The 26,463-nt window shown below is 43.9% G+C and overlaps 1 protein-coding gene across 1 annotated transcript in view; it reads right to left on the reverse strand.

Moving 5' to 3' along the window:
- The window catches only part of SLC7A10 (solute carrier family 7 member 10), a 78,879-nt gene that overhangs the window by 16,563 nt on the left and 35,853 nt on the right, over nucleotides 1-26,463 (reverse strand). The window contains exons 2-5 of the mRNA XM_060788324.2: nucleotides 15,086-15,290; nucleotides 6,868-7,019; nucleotides 3,630-3,755; nucleotides 330-483 (exon numbers count right to left, since the gene is read on the reverse strand). Of these exons, the coding sequence (XP_060644307.2) occupies nucleotides 330-483; nucleotides 3,630-3,755; nucleotides 6,868-7,019; nucleotides 15,086-15,290 (637 nt within the window). The remainder of the gene's footprint in view (nucleotides 1-329; nucleotides 484-3,629; nucleotides 3,756-6,867; nucleotides 7,020-15,085; nucleotides 15,291-26,463) is intronic.

The raw sequence follows: 26,463 nt of genomic DNA on the forward strand, positions 1-26,463 counted from the left end.
GTGGAGATGAAGGGCCAGGCCGCGAGAGATCTGGAAAACAATCCTTATCACCTTTCCTCTTACCTGTGACTCAACCTGAGGCCCCATTAGATTTCCCTTCCCCCAAAAAAAAGGGGTCCAGGTGCAACCAAACCAACTATGCAACTTGTAAATATGCAAATGTGCCTCCTTTGCATAATTGGTCCACCTCCCAGAATGGTTTTTTTGTATTTGCAGATTGATGGTATTCTTCGGGACAGCATGCCAGGCACATGTGGAACGGAGGGCGCTGCGCAACAATGCGGCCGGTCTCTCTCCCAAGCAAGGTCGCGCTGGGAACAAATACTTGCCTGCGAGGATCAACTAATTCTTCCGTTACATAATTTAGGAAGTTCCATCCACTGAATGCAAAGGAGCCTTGGAGGAAGGCTAATGCCAAATGCCCCACTGAAGGGGTCATCCAAAAATTGAAAGCATTGCTTGGCAGAAGTTCTTCATAGTTTCCTACAAGCAAAACGTAACGCAAAGTAAGTGAGGAGGGCATCTTTGCTCTGCGTTCCTGATGAGGAACCATCCAGATGTGGTTCGACTCCCATTCCAAGGATCCTCGGACAGTATGGCCAATAGGGAAGGATGTTGGGAGCTATAGTTCCGTGCCATCAAGCACACCACGGATCCTCCCATCTGAGCTCATGGCCACCCAATGGCACCCTGTTTGGACACTAGTTTTCAGGGCAAGAAAAACTGAGAATTCTTTCCCTCCAGGTAGATCCAAAACTTGGAGATAATTACTTCCAAATATCCAGTTGCTTGCAATTACCATATATACTCAAAGAAATATATATTTTTATATTGAATGTTTTATATTGTATATAAGCTATTTTAAATTGTAAGTCGCTCGGAGCACTTTGGTGGAGAGTGACTAATTAAGAAATAAAGTGATGATGATGATGATGATGATATACTCAAGAATAAGCCGAGTTTTTCAGCCTTTTTTTAGGATGAAAAGGCTCCTCTTGGTTTATAAGAAAGTCAGAGTTATTTATCATTTTATTATGTTGTTGTTGTTGTTGTTACATTTATTATTTTACTCTATTATTATTAATTTTATATTATTTTACTCTATTATATTATTTTATTAAATGTAGTATTTTACTCTATTATAATTATTAATTTTATATTATTTTACTCTATTATTGTATTACATTTATTATTTTACTCTATTTATTATAGTTATTATTACATTATTATTATTATTTGTTTGTTTGTTTGTTTGTTTGTTTCATACCCTTGAACCCTGCCCTTCTCACTCCCGAGGGGGGACTCAACGGCGGCCTCACAGCAAGTACCATTCGGTGCCATCACAATCATAAAAACATTCAAACAAATTCATTAAAACAACATTAAATAAGCAGTTGCTAAAAACACACCAGTTAAAACCAAAGTCTGTGTCAGTTCATTGTCACTTCAAATTGCTTATGTCTTCTTCTCACTTGCCGCTATTCAATGGTCAAACGCTTGGTCCCTCAACCAAGTCTTGAGTTTCCTTCTAAAGGAAAGGAGGGAGGTGGCCAATCTGATGTCCCTGGGGAGAGAATTCCACAGGCGGGGGGGGGGGCACTGCTGAGAAGGCCCTGTCCCTCGTCCCCACCAGGGGTCAACCCTCCTGTTCAAGGGGCTCCACTGGCTGCCGTTTATTTTCCGAGCCCAATTTAAGGTGCAGATGCTTACCTACAAAGCCCTGAACGGTTTGGGACCATCCTACCTGCGTGACCGCATCTCCGTCTACGAACCCACGCGCTCACTTCGGTCATCTGGAGAGGCCCTGCTCGTGATCCAACCTGCGTCACAAGCGCGTTTGGTGGGGACACGAGACAGGGCCTTTTCTGTGGTGGCCCCCCGACTCTGGAACACCCTCCCCAAAGATCTTAGACAGGCCCCTACATTGGCAGTCTTTAGAAAGAACTTGAAGACCTGGCTGTTCCGATGTGCCTTCCCAGAATAGGAAATCTCCAGTAACAAGTCCCAGAAGCACATTACTAGATCTAAGATTGCTGAACACTGCACACTGCATTTGCCCTATAATGCCTTAGATACCACCTGTCACATCAGCACTTTTAATCCTGTACCCTTTACTTTGGCCTGGCCCAGTTTTATTGTGTCTTAGCGTATTGTTTATTGCCTGTTGTTTATTTTGCTTTAATTGTTTTTAATTTGCCTTAGGTTTTGTATTGTTATATTGTGTGTTGAGGCCTTGGCCTTTGTAAGCCGCATCGAGTTCTTCGGGAGATGCTAGTGGGGTACAAATAAAGTTTAATAATAATAAAAATAATAATAATAATCGTGTTTGCGACGGCAGTGGGATCAAGAGCAGGGTCTCTCCAGTTGATCTTAAACTTCATGATGGTTTGTAACAGGAGATACGTTCGGACAGGTAGTCTATTATTATTATTATTATTATTATTATTATTAACTTTATTTGTACCCCGCTAACATCTTCCGACTCCAGCAAAGGACTCGATGCGGCTTACAATGGCAAAGGCCTCAATAAAACAACAGCATAACAAATACATAATAAAACTCATAAAGCAAAGCAAAAACATTTAAAAACTAGGGCCGGCCAAATGTAATGGGTACAGTTAAAAGTGCTGGACATGACCAGTGAAATGTAAGGATTCTAGGGTAGGTGCAGTGTGCGGACAGTCTTAAATCTCTAATAAAGTGCGTTTGGGACATGATGCTGGGAGTTTCCTATTCTGGAAAGGCACACTGGAACAACCAGATCTTCAAGCTCTTCCTAAAGGCTGCCAATAATGGGACTTGTCTGATGTCCTTGGGGAAGGTGTTCCAGAGTCGTGGGGCCACCACAGAGAAGGCCCTGTCCCTCGTCCCCACCAAGCGCACTTGCGATGCAGGTGGGATCGCGAGCAGGGCCTCTCCAGATGAACGGAGGGAACGTGTGGGTTCGTATACGGAGATGTGGTCACGCAGGTAGGCAGGTCCCAAACTGTTGAGGGCTTTGTAGGTGAGAACCTGCACCTTGAATTGGAAACAGAAAATGAACAGCAGCCAATGGAGCTCCTTGAACAGGAGGGTTGACCTCTCTCTGTAAGGGGCACCAGTTAATTATTATCTATTATTATTTTTATTACTGTTATTATTTTACACCATTATTATTATTACACTTATTATTTTACTCTATTTTTATTATTACATTTCCATTATTTTACTCTATTATGATGATGATTATTATTTTATTACATTTATTATTTTACTCTCTTATTATTGGAAGGATGAGTAAGCACGTTGACATTGAAGAAGGTTAGAATAATGGTTCAATCAGAGTTGGACAGTCTTATCCTAAATTACAGTTTTATGCAAATATTCAAAAATATTTAACCTAATGATGCTTCAAATAATGCAATTTTATGGGTATCTATTTTTATTTTGAAATGTACCAGTAGTTGCTCGGCTTAGTACCCTCGGCTTAGACTCAAGTCAATATGTTTTCCCAGTTTTTTTGTGGCAAAATTGGGTGCCTCGGCTTATATGGGCGTCGACTTATATTCGAGTATATACGGTAATTGATTTAAAATAAATACAATCTAAATAAACAAGTAATGCCCCACTAACATTCTGAGTGTATGTACCTTTGAAGATCTGTATGAAGCCCACAGTAATGATAAGACCCAAGGCCAAGAGTTTTCCCGCTGTGAATATATCCTGGATGCGCGTGGCCCATCGGACGCTGGTGCTGTTCACCCAGGTCAAGAGAGCTGGACAGCCGAAAAGATCGTTCCATGTAAAAGAGGGAAAAAAGGAACATTTTCACATTCATTACTATTCTGCACTCCAAATTAAGAATGCTTCCAATCTGGACTCAAACACTTGGGAAACTGTGAAGAAGGCACTGGAGTGTATATAGTGAATTACACCAGATTTTGTGCAGAAACTAAGTTCTTCAAGCCAGAAACGCTGCTTCCAAAATAATACAGTAGACTCTCAATTAATCGGCACCTGTAGATAGACAGCAGATACCGGATAAATCTAATTTCTGGTTGCTTGAGAGTTACCCTTCCGCACTACTCTATATCCCAGGATCTGATCCCAGATTATCTGCTTTAAACTGGATTAAACTAATCTGGGATAAGAAGATAATCTGGGATCAGATCCTGGGATATAGGGACAGTGTGAAAGGGACCTTATACCAAACCCTGCCAGAAACTCTGTATTGATTTGATATTGAAATACAGTAATTAAAAACAAGTAAAGACAAACGTATCTTAATGTCAATACATTTATAGAATCATAGAATCCTAGAATCAAAGAGTTGGAAGAGACCTCCTAGGCCATCCAGTCCAACCCCATTCTGCCAAGAAGCAGAAATATTGCACTCAAATCACCCCTGACAGATGGCCATCCAGCCTCTGTTTAAAAGCTTCCAAAGAAGGAGCTTCCACCACACTCTGGGGCAGAGAGTTCCACTGCTGAACGACTCTCACAGTCAGGAAGTTCTTCCTCATGTTCAGGTGGAATCTCCTTTCCTGTAGTTTATTATAATGCAATGTTGTGGTTATATTTTAATTTTTATTTAAAGTATTATGTCAGGTTTTACAATGTATTGTAATGTAATATAGCCGAGTCATGCACTGCTTATTAGCTTCTATTGGAAATGCTGAGTCATGCATTAACTGTATATAGAACTTCATTTGGGGAATGTGTTCTGGCCTAGTCCAGGTGATTGTGAATGATGCAATCCTGGGTCTGAGTTAAGTCAATGAGTTGGGAACCAATCAGTGATTGCTATGTGTAAATGAATTGTATATAAGGAAGTCATGTACAGTGTATTCTCTCTCCTTGTGCTGTAATGCTGTTTGTCGAAGGCTCTGTGTAATTTATTAAAGGAACCTGTCTGCTAAGACAAGATATAACTGTATGCTGTGGTAAGTTTGTAATGTCATCTAGATTGGAGGGGGAAACAATAGTAAAACTGACAATGGCCGGGCATGTGCTCAAGTGCCTGTAAAGAGTTCCAGAGTGACTACAGTTTGTGGAAGCAGTTGACTGAAAATACTGTGCAGGAAGAAGCTACTGGAAAGCACTGAAGTTGTGCAACTGATCTGCTACTGAATTGTGAAATTAATCTCAATGTATTATTTCTTTGTATTTTTTTGCCAGTTGCTTGAGTTCCACTTAACGGAGAGTCTACTGTATTTACAAAGTCAAATTTAGGAATTTTCTGGGCTGTGTGGCCATGTTCCAGAAGCATTCTCTCCTGACGTTTTGCCTGCATCTATAACAGGCATCCTCAGAGGTTGGGAGGTCTGTTAGAAACTGTTCTTTCTCCCACCCTGGACATTCTACAAACCCCATTTTCATAGTTCCCAACGGACATCACAACTTCTGAGGATGTCTGCCTGTCCTGATTTGCCCTTCAAAGACAGACTTAATACAATGTTGAAAAGAAAAGAAAAATGTTTTACTTCAGCAAACACAAAGAATAATCAAAGGCAGTTGAAAAATGCAAACGAAAGCAAGGAAGTCTTAACACAGACACGAAATTAAAGTCTCTTATAAAGTCCCAAAAGAAACAGCAATCTTACATCAGCCAACGGGCAATGAACTAAATCCCCAGAAGCAGACTTGAAGTTGGTTCCATTTGGAGCGAAAACATCAGCATCAGAGTTGTTGTTACCAGCGAAAGCTGACTGCTCCAGCTTCTAATTTATAGCCCTGAATTCCCCACGCAGGAGGTGCTAGGGCGTCTCCCAATTAGCTCAGCATTTCTAGCAGCTATTCTAGCTGAACGCCGTCTGTGCTCTGTCTCCTTTCACCAGAAATGAGGAGGAGGAGGAGGAGGAGGAGGAAGAGGAAGAGGAGGAGGAGGAGGAGGAGGAAGAGGAGGAGGAGGAAGAGGAAGAGGAGGAAGAGGAAGAGGAGGAGGAGGAGGAGGAGGTAGAGGAGGAGGAGGAAGAGGGGGAGGAGGAGGAGGAAGAGGAGGAGGAGGAGGAAGAGGAGGAGGAGGAAGAGGAAGAGGAAGAGGAAGGGAAAGAATAACTCACCCTTCATTATATGAGGCTCACTCTTATATAGTTAATGTGTGATGTCCAGATACTGACATGGTGTCATTGCTCTAAATTCTGACCTAGGAGCCACAGTGGCATTTCCAACCTTGCTTCGCTCCCATTTTGATAAGGCACTGTAAAGCAGTGGTTCTTGTTACAGTAAGTCATAACAGGATCAAGTGTGTGTGTGAGAGAGAGAGTTTGTGTGTGTTAAAGAAAACCTTATGGTGTTAATTATTATGTGCAGCTGCTAATGTAGGTCAACTAGTAAGTTTGGACCATATCTGATGGGGTATAACTGTATGGATTTTAGAATACAGTTCATCTTTTGCTCTGAGGAGCCTTTGCTCGGGCATTTTGCTCAATCATTTCTACTGCTCTCTTATTTGGATTAAGATGAAGAAGCCTTATTCTGTATTGCTTACAAAGACTATGTAAATTTGTTGCACTGTTTGTAGCATTACAAGTTTATGTTTTAACTCTGCTGACAAGAGTAAAGTTTTTCTGTTTTTTTCCTCCTGCCTGGGTGCAATGTTATTATGTCTTCTGCATTGGACTTGACCAAAATACGCTTAACGCAACAGTTGTCAACCTGTGCGTCCCTCCCCAGGTGTTTTGGCCGACAACTCCCAGACATCCCAGCCAGTTACCAGTTGTTAGGATTTCTGGGAGTTCAAGGCCAAAACATCTGGGGACTATTGATGTCGAGGGAACAGTTATCTCAAGACCCTTTGAAGATGGATGCTTTGTTTGCTCACCTCTGGCGGTGGCCTTGTCAGCCGTCAAATGCAAACAGGGATGAGGTTTATCGACAAATACTCACATAAGCACACCATGGAGAGGACTCTGGAGGCCTTGTAGGGTGGGATACAGTTAGGAAACACTGGCTGTAGAACATAGTTGGAAAAAGTCAGTGCAATAACAGCCAGGCTGGTGGGGTACATGATAAGCACTGCACTCCACAGCAGTAAAAACCTGCAACCAAGAGAAACAAACAAAAAGGAACTGATCTCCCATTAAACTCCAGAGTTCCAGAAGGTATTTGGCAACCAACATGGGATCGTGGTAGGTCTTAAGTGTTACATCCAACCATGCAACTCACTGGGTCTCCCTATCTTAGCCTGACCTACCTCCGAATGTTCTTGTGAGGACAAAAGGAGGAGTGGGGCCCATACGTTCTGCCTTGGGTTCACTGGAGGGAAGGAAGGATACAGACACAAATAACCTAAATTGTCTCCTTTGCAGAGACCACTGTCCAACCAGTAGAATTGACAACAAACATGAGTGTCTCTCTCCTTCTCAGGGTTGAGATACACACACACACACTCATACATACACACCATCCTGTTGCGATAGATAGATAGATAGATAGATAGATAGATACCTTCACTTATTGCAGGTATTACGTTCCAGGATCACCCGCGAAAAGTGAAAATCCACGAAGTTATGATTGACTGTCAGACCTTGTTTTCAATGTGTACTACAGAAGTGAGCAACGGTGGGATCCTAGGAGGCCACCTTAGCGCTCCTGGGAGATGGCCTCACCCATCTACAAGCAAGACCACTACAAGCAAGAACCCCATCAGCCCCTGATCCATGCAGCGATGACAAAGAGTTCCCTCACTGCAGAATGTTCCTGGGACCTCAACCACACGTAAGCTTGGAAAGCAGGAGAAAGCGGAGAGAACCATCTTCTTTCATTCCCTACCAGGGAGGTCCTGTGCCTTTCCGCCTTCAGTGATGGCAGCCAGCCCTTGTCCTTTCCCCACTTCAATCAGGCTTCTTTCGACCTTTTGTAATTGGGAGTCGGGTAGAACCCACTTCCTGGAAGCACAGTCTTCCTTCTATTTCCTGCACTGCCACAACGGAGTCCCGTTGGCAACCACCAGAAGTGGCTTTGCATCATGTGATGGCCTCTGTAGGACCCCGTTTCGGCAAAGCAGAGAGATGGAGAGAAAACTGTGTGGGATGAAGTCCTTGGTCACAGGGCACCTCAAGAACATAGCACTGGAGAACCCCCGTTTGTTGTTGTCGACCTAATGTCACGTATCATATTCTGCAGTCAATGGTGGTTGTTGGTGGTAGGCCTAGCAGTTGGTGATGGAAGGGTTAAATGTAAGTCTTTGTTCTAAAGGGTTGTGTAATCTGTAAGTAAAAGTTCATGGGTGAACGCAATCAAGGGTGGAGTCATGCAAGAGATAGATTGCAGCTGGGCGTTTCTGGATATAAGGAGTTAGACTTGGGTCTGATCTTCGAGAGGAAAGTATTTGTCTTATCTTGGTGGTAGATGCTGCTGGTTTTTCCCCAGGTTTGTGGATTTTTGGTATCCTGACCTGTCTCCTGTATTCTTGGAACCCTTGAACCTTGACTCTCTGGACTGGCTTTTGACTACGGTATAGACTCTTGATCCCTGGACTTTGCCCAATGAATTCTCGGGGTTTGACCACTGGACTGGACCTTTTGACTACGGTGCAGCTTTTGCTATCAGATTTTGTTTATTCTGTGGCTGAGTACTATCTTTATGTTTTATGTTTTGGACTATAGAAGCAGCCAGAAAGTAAGTGCTCTTTTAATTAAATTGTTTGATACAAACTGAGTGTTTGTTTGATTCATCTCTGCCTAAATAACGGCAGAACCCTGGCATCGTGACAAGTTTGTGGATTTTTGGTATCTTGACCTATCTCCTGTACTCTTGGAACCCTGGAACCTTTAATCTCTAGTCTGGCTTCTGACTATGGTATAGACTCTTGATTCCTGGACTTTGCCTAATGAATTCTCGGCTTTTGACCACTGGACTGGACCTTCTGACTACGATGTTATCTTGAACCTGCAAAAGTGTTTGCTGTCAGTTTTGTTTTATATTCTGTGGCTGAGTGCTATCTTTATGTTTTATGTTTTGGACTATTAAAACAGCCAGACAGTAAGTGCTGCTTTAATTAAATTGTTTGATACAAACTGGGTGTTTGTTTGATTCATCTCTGCCTAAATAACGGCAGAACCCTGGCATCATGACAGGTTTGTGGATTTTTGGTATCCTGACCTGTCTCCTGTACTCTTGGAATCCTGGAACCTTTAATCTCTAGACTGGCTTCTTTTTTTCTTTTTCTTTTTTTGTCATGTCAAGAGTGACTGCAAGTTGCTCCTGGTATGAGAGAATTGGCCGTCTGCAAGGACGTTGCCCAGGGGACACCTGGATGATTTGATGTTTTTATCATCCTTGTGGGAGGCTTCTCTCATGTTCCCGCATGAGGAGCTGGAGCTGATAGAGGGAGCTCATCCGCCTCTCCCCGGATTCGAACCTGCGACCTGTTGGACTTCAGTCCTGTTGGCACAGGGGTTTAACCCACTGCACCACCGGGGGCTCCGACTGGCTTCTGACTATGGCATAGACTCTTGATCCTTGGACTTTGCTCATTGAACTCTTGGCTTTTGACCACTGGACTGGACCTTTTGACTACGGTGTTATCTTGAACCTGCAACAGTGTTTGCTGTCAGTTTTGTTTTATATTCTGTGGCTGAGTGCTATCTTTATGTTTTATGTTTTGGACTATTAAAACATCCAGACAGTAAGTGCTGCTTTAATTAAATTGTTTAGCACAAACTGGGAGTTTGTTTGGTTCATCTCTATCTGAATGCGGCAGAGCCCTGGCAACGTGACACCTCATCAGACACAGTCTTCTCTGCTTCTTCTCCCCATTTGTGTACACTACCAAAAGGCAGTCTCATAGAGTCCATCACATGACGCAAGGCAACTTCTGGTGGGGCTCCATGGGGCTCCGATTCAGCGGCATTCAACAGAGCACAGAGTGCTTTTTTGGGGGTCAGGTATTACCCGACTCCTAAATGGAGAACACGAGATGGAAGTGGGGAAACAATGGGAAATGACAGGAAATGCTGTGGGGTGGGAGGCCCATATCAGGAGACAGGGGAAGACAGGTGGCAATGAAGGAGGATGATTCCCCCCATTTCTCCCCACTTTCCCTATCTTTCCCTTACCTGTCTGATGAGGTCCTGTGTCCCGTTTCCCTGCGCTCTGGTCTCCTACCGTAATAGTCATTTCTTTGAAATCTGAATTGCCCCATTGCTAAACTTCCATTTAGCTTTAACTTTATAGGCAGCCTTCCCAACCTGTTGCCTTACATCGGCATTAGCGTAAATATTTCAATGCCAACAAATAGCATCCGGCAGACCTATTTTCAAGTTGTAGAAATGTGCAGAAGGTGCAGTAAAATAAATCCAGAGAGATTTGTAACCTAAGCCCTCACTCCAACCCCAAAAGGTGGGCTTTTTCCAAGCCAAATCTGCTTATTGTGCACTCCCTTGGTTACTAATCTTCTCTCACTTTCATTTTAGAAAGAAATGCAACCACATCTATGGTTAGACTGGAATTTGATGGTCATTCAAGCTTTTGTGCTTTCATTAAGCAGCTCTAAAATGTGCAGGTTAATTACCTTCTGGCTATTTTATGGGCCAAACTTTAAATGAAAATAGAGTCATAAAAGAGAAGCCTAATCACTCTTAGCGTTCGCTTAACACGTGTACATCTTAGCAACTGCTGTCAAAAAAAGAAGAGATGACACCTGTCAATGTTCCCAAAGGAAAACAGAACGATGGTTAAGATTCCCATTCGGTTACCAACTCCCACACCTCTTCCATCTCGTCCTATTTTAGAAGCAGTGCTGTAGTCCCGGGGGAATTCTGCACCAAATGAAAAGGTCCTACAGAACTCCAAATTCTAACATTTCAGTTACTGTATATACTCGAGTATAAGCCTAGTTTTCCAGCCCCTTTTTAGGCTGAAAAAGTCCCTCTCGGCTTATACTTGAGTCAAGATTATTTATTATTGAATTCTGTTGTTGTTGTTGTTGTTACATCTATCATAGAATCATAGAATCATAGAATCAAAGAGTTGGAAGAGACCTCATGGGCCATCCAGTCCACCCCCATTCTGCCAAGAAGCAGGAATATTGCATTCAAATCACCCCTGACAGATGGCCATCCAGCCTCTGCTTAAAAGCTTCCAAAGAAGGAGCCTCCACCACACTCCCTCCGGGGCAGAGAGTTCCACTGCTGAACGGCTCTCACAGTCAGGAAGTTCTTCCTAATGTTCGGGTGGAATCTCCTCTCTTGTAGTTTGAAGCCATGGTTCCATTGCGTCCTAGTCTCCAAGGAAGCAGAAAACAAGCTTGCTCCCTCCTCCTCCCTGTGGCTTCCTCTCACATATTTATACATGGCTATCATATCTCCTCTCAGCCTTCTCTTCTTCAGGCTAAACATGCCCGGCTCCTTAAGCCGCTCCTCATAGGACTTGTTCTCCAGACCCTTGATCATTTTAGTCGCCCTCTTTCTCTGGACACATTCCAGCTTAGAGTCAATATCTCTCTTGAATTGTGGTGCCCAGAACTGGACACAATATTCCAGATGTGGTCTAACCAGAGCAGAATAGAGGGGTAGCATTACTTCCTTAGATCTAGACACTAGGCTCCTATTGATGCAGGCCAAAATCCCATTGGCTTTTTTTGCCGCCACATCACATTGTTGAAAATAGAGTCATAAAAGAGAAGCCTAATCGCTCTTAGCGTTCGCTTAACACTTGTACATCTTAGCAACTGCTGTCAAAAAAAGAAGAGATGACACCTGTCAATATTCCCAAAGGAAAACAGAACGATGGTTAAAATTCCCATTCGGTTACCAACTCCCACACCTCTTCCATCTCGTCCTATTTTAGAAGCAGTGCTGTAGTCCAGAGGGAATTCTGCGCCAAATGAAAAGGTCCTACAGAACTCCAAATTCTAACATTTCAGTTACTGTATATACTCGAGTATAAGCCTAGTTTTCCAGCCCTTTTTTAGGCTGAAAAAGTCCCTCTCGGCTTATACTTGAGTCAAGATTATTTATTATTGAATTCTGTTGTTGTTGTTGTTGTTACATCTATCATAGAATCATAGAATCATAGAATCAAAGAGTTGGAAGAGACCTCATGGGCCATCATCCAGTCCAACCCCATTCTGCCAAGAAGCAGGAATATTGCATTCAAATCACCCCTGACAAATGGCCATCCAGCCTCTGCTTAAAAGCTTCCAAAGAAGGAGCTTCCACCACACTCCGGGGCAGAGAGTTCCACTGCTGAACGGCTCTCACAGTCAGGAAGTTCTTCCTCATGTTCAGATGGAATCTCCTCTCTTGTAGTTTGAAGCCATGGTTCCATTGCGTCCTAGTCTCCAAGGAAGCAGAAAACAAGCTTGCTCCCTCCTCCCTGTGGCTTCCTCTCACATATTTATACATGGCTATCATATCTCCTCTCAGCCTTCTCTTCTTCAGGCTAAACATGCCCGGCTCCTTAAGCCGCTCCTCATAGGACTTGTTCTCCAGACCCTTGATCATTTTAGTCGCCCTCCTCTAGACACATTCCAGCTTGTCAATATCTCTCTTGAATTGTGGTGCCCAGAACTGGACACAATATTCCAGATGTGGTCTAACCAAAGCAGAATAGAGGGGTAGCATTACTTCCTTAGATCTAGACACTAGGCTCCTCTTGATGCAGGCCAAAATCCCATTGGCTTTTTTTTTGCCACCACATCACATTGTTGAAAATAGAGTCATAAAAGAGAAGCCTAATCGCTCTTAGCGTTCGCTTAACACTTGTACATCTTAGCAACTGCTGTCAAAAAAAGAAGAGATGACACCTGTCAATATTCCCAGAGGAAAACAGAACGATGGTTAAGATTCCCATTCGGTTACCAACTCCCACACCTCTTCCATCTCGTCCTATTTTAGAAGCAGTGCTGTAGTCCAGAGGGAATTCTGCGCCAAATGAAAAGGTCCTACAGAACTCCAAATTCTAACATTTCAGTTACTGTATTTACTCGAGTATAAGCCGAGTTTTTCAGCCCTTTTTTAGGCTGAAAAAGTCCCTCTCGGCTTATACTTGAGTCAAGATGATTTATTATTGAATTCTGTTGTTGTTGTTGTTGTTGTTGTTACATCTATCATTTTACTCTTATTATTATTACATTTATTATTTTACTTTATTATTGTTATTATTATATTTATTGTATTGTCGAAGGCTTTCATGGCTGGAATCACTAGGTTCTTGTGGGTTTTTTCGGGCTATAGAGCCATGTTCTAAAGGCATTTCTCCTGACGTTTCGCCTGCATCTATGGCAAGCATCCTCAGAGGGAGTGAGGTCTGTTGGAAGTAGGACAATGGGTTTATATATCTGTGGAATGGCTGGGGTGGGGCAAGGAGCTCTTCCCTGCTGCAGTTAGGTGTGAATGTTTAGCTGATCACCTTCATTAGCATTTGAAGGCCTGCCTGAGCCTGGGAAAATCTGTTGCTGGGAGGTGTTAATCTGTGCCTGGTTTTTTTCCTCTCTGTTGTTTAGCTGTTATAATTTTAGAGTTTTTTTAATGCTGGTAGCCAGATTTTGTTCATTTTCATGGTCTCTTCCTTTCTGTTGAAACTGCCCACATGCTTGTGGATTTCAATGGCTTCTCTGTGTAGTCTGACATGGTGGTTGTTGGTGTGGTCCAGCATTTCTGTGTTCTCAAATAATATGCTGTGTCCCGGCTGGTTCATCAGGTGCTCTGCTATTATATTTATTATTTTACTCTCTTTCCATCAGTGCCTTGAGGCCATGACTGGATGGTTGCGTGCCAGCAGGTTGAGGGTGAACCCAGCGAAGACGGAGATCCTTTGACTGGGCCGTCCGGGTGGGAGGGAGATCCAGCTGCCTACCCTGGATGGCGAGATACTACGTCCGTCACCTTCTGTAAGAAGCCTTGGTGTCTTATTGGACCCTCTGCTGCTCACAATGGAGGCCCAGGTCTCTGCTGTGAGCAGATCTGCATTTTTCCACCTACGTCAGGCTAGGCGACTGGCTCCCTTCCTATCTAGGAACGAATGTCTGGGTGAGAGAGGATCTACCCTAGTAAATAGGCCTGGGTAACAACGGAAAAATTTGTTTCTAAAATCGATCATTTTTTGGGGTTTTTTGCGTTTCGATATTTAAAAGAATTCCAAAATTTTCCTTAAAAAAAGTTCGATATTTACGAAATTTCATAAATGGTAAAAAAATTACAAAACAATAACGAAACAATAACGAATCGATTCGTTAATGGCGGCCGCGACCGCGCAATACGCTAAAAAAACTTCTGAAGCTTCCCTCTCCCTCTGTTGTTGACTGTTGGTGTGATATTATAATTTTTTTTCACTAATTAAACAAAAAACAACTATAAAACTTGCCCTAGACATGCGGAAATAATAACGAAACGACCTCAAACCAATAACGAAACAAATACATAACGAAATATGAAGCATTTACGAAACGAATTGAAACATTCGTTTTGTTTTTAAGTTGCTCCAGAATGGTTCGTTATCGCTTCGTTAACAAAAAAAATAACGAATTTTTAACGAATTACGAATTAACGAAACGAAACCGCCCAGCCCTACTAGCAAACCTTTGGCATTGTTATCCCAATACTCCCATGCATATGGGATATATTGAGCATGGTGAGCATGATATGAATTTATTTTTGGAGGAGGACTGCAAGGAGAGGTATATGGAAAAAAAGAATAGTGCATACTTTGTGCACAAGGATTCTGGCAACATGTGGTATCTGGGACACCTGATGTTCCTCGTATGGACTTGGCTCCCCGAGTAAACAATGGCCAAGATCCTGCATTGGATATGTGGCCACCATGTCATGGCTGCGCTCTGTCTCCCAGTGTGGCTTCCAAAGGCCACCTTAATGCACACAAGCAAAGGCATGCTGTAATGTGGTGTGCTATAGTATGATGCGCTCAGCATCTCCTGCCATTCCTCATCACACTGTGCCATGCAGCTGAGAATAAGCTGTGCCATGCAGCTGAGAAGATCTGTGTGGTTACATGTTCTCCAAGCATGCAGCTGTGAAGAAGCTGCATGCTTGGAGAACATGTAACCACACAGATCTAAGCAGGAATGAGATCATATGTACCTCTGAATGCTCAAAGAGCATGAAACAAATGCAAAACATTGTGAAAGTGAAACTCCACTTACCCAGCTAATTCACCGAAAACCTCAGAGACGTAGGAATAATCTCCTCCTGATTTCGGGATGGTCACACCTAGCTCCGCGTAGCATAATGACCCGAGTGCGGCAATGCCTCCTCCAAGCACCCAAATGATCAGTGCGAGGCCTACGGAACCGGTGTGCTCTAGGACTCCTTTGGGTGAAATAAAGATGCCGGAGCCAATTATATTACCTAAGGAGGGAAAAAAACAAAAGTTGAAGGAAGAGCTACATTAATCTAAAGAACTTCTAATTTCAGAGTCTATAAGGTTTGGCCTCTTCTCTTCCTAATTTGGATTAATATCTTACCAACATTTGCCTTGTAAAACTGTTGTCAAGCATGTGACTCCCCCGCTCCCCCCAAGATTTATAGTTTACAAAAGGCTCAGAAATTAACATATGATTTTTTTCCTTTTTATGGATGTGTTTGTGCTGGTATGGCTGTTCCAAAAGCTCCAACTTCCTTTTCTTTCTTTGAGTGCATTTTGCAATAAGGTGGCTTCCCTTGGTTTGCAATTATAGGGCCAATGACCCATCAATCATTGTTAAGTTTTGGTTCCGCCCCTTTCCCCAGGGCTCTGGGAGGAGAGGGAGCCATTTTAGGTCAGCTTAGCTACAGGACGTGGATTAGCTCCACCTGTAGAGAGGCTTTGCTTCTCACAGCATCTGGGGGAAAACAGTTCCAAAGGACTACAGCTGGAGAATCTACAAAGCCTTGACTGGTAGGTCTACTCGGGACCCAAGCAGCAGTTTAGGGCCGGGAGTAGAGCCCACACCAGCAAAGTTTAGAAAGTAGATTGCCCAAGGAGGGGTTAAAAAGGGGTTTTCCTCTTAAAGAAAGAAACAGTTCACGAAGCCAGTTGCCCATCCCTTGTGGACAAGATTAAGAAAGCCACCAGTTGATTCAAAGCCTTGAAGCATTTGTTTAATTTGTTGAAGACTTAAGCAATAATAAAGGACTTTGTTAAACCTTTCAAGCTTCTAAAGACTCTGTATAGGAAAATCCTTAGGGCCTCTCACTCGAGGCGCCCCGGCTTCCCGCTGGGCACAAAGAGCACGTCCTGTTCAAAAGCCAACTGCTATAGGCCCAGTGCGTGACAGCACAGTATTGTTGTTGTAAACATGTGAATGTTTGCCTTTTATGTTTGAAATCTGCCCCAAGTCCCTTTGGGGAGATAGAGCGGAATATAAATATATTATTATTATTATTATTATTATTATTATTATTATTATTATTATTTGAAACACAACAAGATGAGTCCACAGCAGACAAGATCACTCTGCTGGCTGTTGTATTGGATCACATGCCGGACACTTCCCAAGTGTCTAGGACTGTGTGATGTAGCGGCAAATAATGTGCACAGATCCCAGTACGGTGGCTTTTTGCAGCTGGGAGATGGTAATTATGTCAGCGCCAATTGTGTTTAAGTGCAGGCCAAGGTCTTTAGGCACTGCACCCAGTGTGCCGATCATCACTAGGACCACCTTTACTGGCTTGTGCCAGAGTCATTATTATTATTATTATTATTATTATTATTATTGACTCAAAAGCACAGTATGTCATAGCAAACAAGATCTATATGCTAGATTTCATATAATAAAATCACAAGTCTAACATTTCCCATGCGTCTAGGACTGTGGGATTATTATTATTATTATTTTATAAAGACCCTTTCAAGACTTGTGAAGGTGATCGAAAAAAAGGACAACCAGTGGAGACTAAAATCTATGGAATCGCTCAGGAGGATCGACGAAAATCTGTCATGGTTTCACTACCATCAAGTGGCAAACGCATTTAAAGAGGATAAGAAAGTGGACTTCGCTTCGACAGACAACTTCTGGGATTCAGTCATGGTGAAGGGAAAAAAACTTATAAAAATGATATATAGTAAGTTACTGGAATGGGATACTGAAAAGGACCTAGTTAAAGAATGCATGATCGCTTGGGCTAAAAACTTCGAACATACCATCCTTCTCCAAGAATGGGAAGACATCTGGAGGAAAAAGATCAGATACGCAAGTTCGGCCGCTATAACAGAAAATTGGTACAAGATGGCTTACAGGTGGCACCTTACCCCTCAAAAAATATCGAGGTTCCGCAAAGGAATTAACAGTAACTGTTGGAAATGCGGATCCCAACTAGGTACATACCTGCATACCTGGTGGCACTGTAAGAAAGTGAAGAGGTTCTGGGCTGAGATCCACAAACAGATCCAACTAATTATTCAAACAAAATTTGCTTTAAAACCTGAATATTATCTGCTCCATTTACTAGATTTCGACCTCGATACAAATAAAGACAGAATTCTTTACCACCTTACAGCAGCAGCAAGAACCGTGTTGGCGAGCAAGTGGAAGCAAAAAGAACTGCCCACGATAGAAGATTGGCTTTTAAAAGTCAGAGACCTAATGGAGATGGACTCCCTCGCCAATCTATTACATGACAGAAACAAAAAAAGAAGAACGGACTGGGAGCCGATGAGGTCATACCTAAAAGAAAAGAAAAACATTCTACAAGAATATCAATCTTAAAGTAGTGGAAATAAAACAAAAAGGAAAGAAGAGAAGAAACTACAAACTGAGCAACATCTTCCGCCAACTATTTTGGAAGTCAAGCTTTTTTTTAAGCAGTCGCACTCCCTTCCCTCCTCCATCCCAATCCCCCTAGGGCTCCCACATTCCCTTTATTCCCAATTCCTGGTGACCTCCTTCCTACACCCCTCCTCCCTTGTTCCTCCCCTCTCCAAGTCCCCATACCCGTTACCCCCCCAATGTCTTACTGTATGTATGTATTTAATGGAGAATGCCAATAAAAATATATTGCAAAAAAAAAAAAAGACTTGTGAAGGCCCAAAGCACCAGAAGTTCGAGACCAAACCAGCAGCAGCTATCATATCTAACTCTTTATGTAACGTTTGTGAAATTGACATAACTCAAAAACCACTGGGCAAATTGACACCAAATTTGGACACAAGGCACCTATCAGGCCAACGAGTGACCATCACTCATAAAAACACTGAAAACACAACAGAAGGGACTTAAAAGGCCAAAAAAGCAAAAAAAAAAACCACTGCAGCGCATGCGCAAAACCACACACACACATCTATGTAATGTTTGTGAGATTGACATAACTCAAAAACAACTGGGCGAATTGACACCAAATTTGGATACAATACATGTATCAGGCCAACGAGTGACCATCACTCATAAAAACACTGAAAGCACAACAGAAGGGACTTAAAAGCACAACAGAAGGGACACACACACATAGACACATATATACACATACAAAACACATATACACAGACTGGGCTGTTTGCGTTTATCATGGGATGGCTATCAAGACATCTGCTGCTGTTGGTTCCACTTTGGAACTGACCCAGCTGTCTTGAGTGTCCTGAACTCAGGGAACAACCTCAATCCTTCCTCAGGATTTGGGGTATCCCTGTGTTAAGCTGGATCAAGTCCTGTGTGGCATTTGGCCACTGTGAGACCTATCTGACCACACACTGGCCTAAGTGGTCAGTGTAGACGTGCCTTGTGAAACAAAATCAACACCCTGTTTGCTTCAGTAAATGAAGAGGAAAAGAAGACCTAGGGCATCATCCCATGAGCGAGGGGAAAGTGGACGGGACCATCTTTCTTCGTTCCTACCACTGAGGTCCATCTTCTTGGATGGCCATCCACCCCACGTCCTTTCCCATCTTCCCTCATTGTTGTTTTTTCAGTTTAGCGTTGCATAACATCAAATTCCTGAAGATGCAGCCTTGACTTCATTTCGGGGCCTATCTGACCTCACACTGGCCTAAGTGGTCAATGTGGACGTGCCTTGTGAAACAAAATCAACACCCTGTTTGCTTAAGAAGATGAAGAGGAAAAGAAGACCTAGGACATCATCCCATGAGCAACCGGAAAATGGAGGGGACCATCTTTCTTCGTTCCCTACCACTGAGGTCCATCTTCTGGGATGGCCAGCCATCCCACGTCCTTTCCCATCTCCCCTCGTTGCTGTTTTTTCAGTTTAGCATTGAGTAACATAGGAACGGAATTATGGATGACGAATTGGATCACGACTCTAGTTACGAGACGTTAATGTGTTGTTATTGATGTGTCATTACTTTGTATACTATGCTGTTAATGGTTTTTAAATTGTATGTTGTTATGATTGACTTTTTGCTCTTGTTGTGAACCGCGCTGAGTCACCTACGGGCTGAGAAACTGCGGTATACAAGCTAAATAAATAAATAAATAAAATAATAACATCAGATTCCTGAAGATGCAGCCTGGGCTCCATTTCGGGGCCTATCTGACCTCACACTGGCTGAAGTGGTCAGTGTAGACGTGCCTTGTGAAACAAAATCAACACCCTGTTTGCTTCAGTAAATGAAGATGAAAAGAAGACCTAGGACATCATCCTATGAGCGAGGGGAAAGCGGAGGAGACCATCTTTCTTCGTTCCCTACCACTGAGGTCCATCTTCTGGGATGGCCAACCATCCTATGTCCATTCCCATCTTCCCTCATTGTTGTTTTTTAGTTTAGCATTGGGTAACATCAGATTCCTGAAGATGCAGCCTTGACTTCACTTCGGGACCTATCTGACCTCACACTGGCCTAAGTGGTCAGTGTAGACAGGCCTTGTGAAACAAAATCAACATCCTGTTTGCTTCAGTAAATGAAGATGAAAAGAAGACCTAGGACATCATCCCATGAGCGAGGGGAAAGCGGAGGGGACCATCTTTCTCAGTTCCCTACCACTGAGGTCCATGTTCTGGGATGGCCAGCCATCCCACATCCTTTCCCATCTTCCCTCGTTGTTGTTTGTTCAGTTTAGCATTGGATAACATCAGACTCCTGAAGATGCAGCCTTGACTTCATTTCGGGGCCTATCTGACCTCACACTGGCCGAAGTGGTCAGTGTAGACGTGCCTTGTGAAACAAAATCAACATCGTTTGCTTCAGAAGATGAAGAGGAAAAGAAGACCTAGGACATCATCCCATGAGCAACCGGAAAATGGAGAGGACCATCTTTCTTCGTTCCCTACCACTGAGGTCCATGTTCTGGGATGGCCAGCCATCCCATGTCCTTTCCCATCTTCCCTCGTTGTTGTTTTTACAGTTTAGAGTTGGGTAACATCAGACTCCTAAAGATGCAGCCTGGACTCCATTTCGGGGCCTATCTGACCCCACATTGGCCAAAGCGGTCAGTGTAGACGTGCCTTGTGAAACAAAATCAACACCCTGTTTGCTTCAGAAGATTAAGAGGAAAAGAAGATCTAGGATATCATCCCATGAGCGAGGGGAAAGCGGAGGGGACCATCTTTCTTTGTTCCCTACCACTGAGGTCCATCTTCTGGGATGGCCAACCATCCCACGTCCTTTCTCATCTTCCCTCATTGTTGTTTTTTCAGTTTAGCGTTGTGTAACATCAGATTCCTGAAGATGCAGCCTTGACTTCATTTCGGGGCCTATCTGACCTCACACTGGCCTAAGTGGTCAATGTAGACGTGCCTTGTGAAACAAAATCTACACCCTGTTGGCTCAGAAGATGAAGAGGAAAAGAAGACCTAGGACATCATCCCATGAGCAACCGGAAAATGCAGGGGACCATCTTTCTTCGTTCCCTACCACTGAGGTCCATCTTCTGGGATGGCCAGCCATCCCACGTCCTTTCCCATCTCCCCTCGTTGCTGTTTTTTCAGTTTAGCATTGAGTAACATAGGAACGGAATTATGGATGACGAATTGGATCACGACTCTAGTTACGAGACGTTAATGTGTTGTTATTGATGTGTCATTACTTTGTATACTATGCTGTTAATGGTTTTTAAATTGTATGTTGTTATGATTGACTTTTTGCTCTTGTTGTGAACCGCGCTGAGTCGCCTACGGGCTGAGAAACTGCGGTATACAAGCAAAGTAAATAAATAAATAAAATAATAACATCAGATCCCTGAAGATGCAGCCTGGACTCCATTTCGGGGCCTATCTGACCTCACACTGGCTGAAGTGGTCAGTGTAGACGTGCCTTGTGAAACAAAATCAACACCCTGTTTGCTTCAGTAAATGAAAATGAAAAGAAGACCTAGGACATCATCCTATGAGCGAGGGGAAAGCGGAGGAGACCATCTTTCTTCGTTCCCTACCACTGAGGTCCATCTTCTGGGATGGCCAGCCATCCCATGTCCTTTCCCATCTTCCCTCGTTGTTGTTTTTACAGTTTAGAGTTGGGTAACATCAGACTCCTGAAGATGCAGCCTGGATTCCATTTCCATGCAGAGTCCAAGAGAGTCCACCAGAAGTGCCATGGCATCATGTGATGGTCTCTGTGTGACTCTGTTTCCGAAACGCATGGAAACAGAGCCCAGGCTGCATGTGATGGGATCACAAGGAATAGAGGTGATATTCCGGTGGAATGCTCACACTGCACTTTGCTTTCTCCGTCTCCACTTCCAGCATTTCTCATCAGGCGCTAAACCACTGAGACAAGAACCCCAGAAGCCCCCATAACGTGCAACCCATAGTCCACTGGAATAAATCTGCTGGCAATATTTTGACGACAGTCCAAGCACTATGCAAAGAACAACACAATCTGAGACATGCTTTTCTGCAACAGCTGAGAGGAAGAGGAACATTAATGCATCCATATTTTGTGGGAATGACAAAACACAAGGTGTAACGAAGAGACGAAGGACTCAGCGATCACAGCCAAATGGCTTCCCGGTGAAGATTTTCGGCCCGGACGGAGAGAGACTAATTGATATTCAGAAGAACTTGCTCAAAGGAAGACAGTCCTCCTGAATGCTGAATGCAAAAGCAGCCTGAGAGAACCTGACATTACAGAGTCTGGAACAAGAACAGTTATGCTAATAGACTGGATTCTCAACAACAAGGGATGTGCCGACAGGTTCAGTGCCTTCCTTTCGCTCTGGGTTATGTAAGGAGATGCCAGGAGGTAGCGAGGAAACCCCACAGGCGATTTTACTCACCATGTCATGATGACTATATTTAAGTTGCATATCATTGGATATGCAAACAGGATGGAAGGGGACAAGAACTGCAACATACCCAAGTCATCATTTCTCCTGGGTTGCACACTCTCAAGGGGCGTCTCTGCAACTGGCTGGCTCTTTAAACTATCCAACCACCAGCTGTCTTCTTTGCCACCACAAGAACCTCCTTCTGCAGGCTGTGATGTCAGGGGAACTCCTGGCAATTTGGGTGTGGATCCTAGTCTGCCTCGCTTTCATAGAATCCTAGAATCAAAAAGTTGGAAGAGACCTCCTGGGCCATCCAATCCAACCCCATTCTGCCAAGAAGCAGGAATATTGCATTCAAATCACCCCTGACAGATGGCCATCCAGCCTCTGTTTAAAAGCTTCCAAAGAAGGAGCCTCCACCACACTCCAGGGCAGAGAGTTCCACTGCTGAACGGCTCTCACAGTCAGGAAGTTCTTCCTCATGTTCAGATGGAATCTCCTCTCTTGTAGTTTGAAGCCATGGCTCCATTGCGTCCTTGTCTCCAAGGAAGCAGTAAACAAGCTTGCTCCCTCCTCCTCCCTGTGGCTTCCTCTCACATATTTATACCTGGCTATCATATCTCCTCTCATCCTTTTCTTCTTCAGGCTAAACATGCCCAGCTCCTAAGGCCGCTCCTCATAGGGCTTGTTCTCCAGACCCTTGATCATTTGAGTCGCCCTCCTCTGGACACATTCCAGCTTGTCAATATCTCTCTTGAATTGTGGTGCCCAGAATTGGACACAATATTCCAGGTAAAGTGGTATAAGCAAGGCAGAATAGGGCATGGGGAGCATTACTTCCCTAGATCGAGACACTATGCTCCTCTTGATGCAGGCCAAAATCCCATTGGCTTTTTTTGCCGCCACATCACATTGTTGGCTCATGTTTAACTTGTTGTCCACGAGGACTCCAAGGTCTTTTCCGCACGTCCTGCTCTCGCGCCAGGCCTCATCGTCTCCCATTCTGTCTCTTTGCATTTCATTTTTTCTACCTAAGTGGAGTCTCTTGCATTTGTCCCTGTTGAACTTCATTGTGTTAGTTTTGGCCCATCATCTCTCTAATCTGTCAAGATCCCTTTGAATCCTGCTCCTGTCCTCTGGAGTATTGGCTCTCCCTCCCAATTTGGTCCCGTCTGCAAACTTGATGATCCTGCCTTCTAGCCCTTCATCCAAGTCATGAATGAAGATCCTGACCAGGACCGGGCCCAGGACGGAACCCTGCGGCACTCCACTCGTCACTTCTTTCCAGGATGAAGAGGAAGAAGCCTTGGGGAGAATCACCCTCTGGGTTCGTCCATTTAACCAATTACAGATCCACCTCACCGTAGTTTTGCCTCACCCACATTGGACTAGTTTCCTTGCCAGAAGGTCATGGGGGACCTTGTCGAAGGACTTTCCAGCCAATCAGGGGAGAGAGCAGGAAATCTGAGTAATTGTCAGAACTGTATAAGATGCCTTGTATTTTTCTGTGAATTTACGCTTGTACCTTTGGAAGTGAATTGCTCGTACTTGCATCCTATTTGGCCAAATCATTATAAACCTCTGTACATTTGTCTTCAACCTGGAGTGCCTGTACACCAACATGGCCCATCTGGTTTAGCAAATGCTCACCGGGCATGGACCTCCTTATCTGCGGTCCTAGCTGAATGACCACATACAACAGTGTTTCTCAACCGTCGTAATGCCATGACCCCTTAATACAGTTCTTCATGTTGTGGTGACCCCCAACCATAACATTATTTTCATTGCTACTTCACAACAGTAATTTTGCTCCTGTTATGAATCATCATGTAAATATCTGATATGCAGGATGCATTTTCATTTACTGGACCAAATTTGGCACAAATACCCCATACGCCCAGATATGAATACTGGTGGTGTTGAGGCTCAGCGTCCTGGCACCGTATCTACTACTGGTTGCAGGAGAAGGAGGAGTGAGGCTGAATCTGTTAAGTGCCTCTTTTGTTGTACCTCATTAAAGACTATTATTAGCATTTCAATTGCTGTGAAAGACATTATCTGTGCTCTGTCACAACAGGTGGGCTTGGGGAAGACCTCCAGCTGGAGTGCTCAATGTTGTGATTTGGGAGTTGTAGTTGCTGGGATTTATAGTTCTCCTCCAATCAATGAGCATTCTGAACTCCACCAATAAAATATGCCTAACAAATGCCATACCTCATATTATATCATACCACGAACTCTTATTGACTTGACATTCAGACTGCAATACAGGAATGAAAAGCAAATTAAATTGATTTAGTCACTTGGGAGTTGTAGTTGCTGGGATATATAGTCCACCTACAATCAAAGAGCATTCTGAACTCCACCAACGATGGAATTCAACCAAACCTGGCACACAGAACTCCCATGACCAAGACAACATATTGGAAGGGTTTGGTGGGCATTGACCTTGAGTTTTGGAGTTGTAGTTCACCTACATTCAGAGAACACTGTGGACTCAAGCAAAATTGGCACAGATACTCAATGTGCCCAAATGTGAACACTGGTGGAGTTTGGGGGGAAATAGACCTTGACATTTGGGAGCATTTTGAACCCCACCAACGATAGAATTGGGCCAAACTTCCCATATGGAACTCTCAAGACCAACAGAAAATACTGTGTCTTCTGATCGTCTTTGGTGACCCCTCTGACATCTCCTTGCGACCCCCCTCCCCCGGGGTCCCGACCCCCAGGTTGAGAAACACTGAAAGCAAAGTAGTAGAAAGATTGTATTTTGAAAGTAGAGACAAGCAAGTCTTATCGACGCGTAGCTATGTTTGGAGTAAACAATGGTTAGGCTTTATGACTGAGTAGAGCCTAAACTCTTATTTACCCATGTATCAAAGGAGACGTTTCTAATTGTAATAATATGCGTACACTAAAAAACATGTTCTTGCTTTAAATACAGTGATGATGTTCTCCAAAGTAGGGGGAGAGCTTGGGGAGGGGAGGGAGATTGGCACACTCAGTAGCTGGGAATGCTTAAGGTTAAAGAAAAGCTTTTTTGTTCTTAACAGCTCTGAGAAATTTGGCCACAAATAGCACGAGAGCTGCTCGTTCGTGTGAAAACATGACCCCATGACACTGTCAAAGTAAAGGAGACCTTAAGTGATCTGGTCCAGAATTTCTAATCACGCAAGGACATTCTCTCACCCTTTGTAGCACCATTGATTTACAACACAAGCCGTACGCAATTAAGGGACTTCTTTTGGAGAGGGACCTATTCTTGATTTTAGTTGACATCTTCCTAACTACAAGCCACTCAAAACCCTAGTTCCAACAGACCTCACTACCTCTGAGGATGCTTGCCATAGATGCAGGCGAAACGTCAGGAGAGAATGCCTCTAGAACATGGCCATATAGCCCGAAGAAACCAACAACAACCCACTCAAAACTCCTTCATGGAAGCATACAAGAAGCTCGGCCTCTCATTGAACATCGAGAAAACCAAGTGCTCTTCCAGTAGTCACCAGCCAATCCCTCTCCAATGCCAGAAATACAGCTTAACGGTGTAACATTAGAAAATGTTGACCATTTCTGCTCCCTTGGCAGCCACCTCTCCACCAAAATCAACATCGACACCAAAATACAACACCGCCTGAGCTCTGCAAGTGCAGCATTCTTCCGAATGAAGCAGAGAGTGTTTGAGGACCAGGACATCCATAGGGAGACCAAAGGGCTTGTTGATAAAGCTATTGTCCTCCCAGCCCTGCTATACGCCTGCAAGATGTGGACTGTCTACAGGCGTCAACATTGACACTGAAATACAACACCACCTGAGCTCTGCAAGTGCAGCATTCTTCTGAATGAAGCACAGACTGTTTGAAGACCAGGACATCCATAGGGAGACCAAGGGGCTTGTTGATAAAACTGTTGCCCTCCCAACCCTGCTTGTACGCCTGCAAAACGTGGACTGTCTACAGATGTCACATGCAACTCCTGGAACAATTCCATCAGCGCTGCCTCCGGAAAATCCTGCAAATCTCTTGGGAAGACAAGTGGACAAACGTCAGCGTGCTGGAAGAAGCAAAGACCACCAGCATTGAAGTAATGGTCCTTTGCCATCAACTTTGCTGGACCGCCCACGTTGTCCGGATGTCCAACCACCATCTGATGGGCTCAAAGCCAACCTCAAAAACTCTGGCATAGACACTGGGAACTGGGAAGCCCTGGCCCTTGAGTGCTCCAGCTGGAGGTCAGCTGTGACCAGAAGTGCTGTGGAATTTGAAGAGGCATGAATGGAGGGCGAAAGAGAGAAACGTTCCAAGAGGAAGGCGCTTCAAGCCAACCCCGACCAATGCCTTGTTGCGGGGAACTCTTTACCTGGGGAGATCAGGAAAGCCCCTTCA

This window comes from Anolis sagrei, chromosome 8, assembly GCF_037176765.1.
Source record: "Anolis sagrei isolate rAnoSag1 chromosome 8, rAnoSag1.mat, whole genome shotgun sequence".
NCBI classification, from domain to species: Eukaryota; Metazoa; Chordata; class Lepidosauria; order Squamata; family Dactyloidae; genus Anolis; species Anolis sagrei.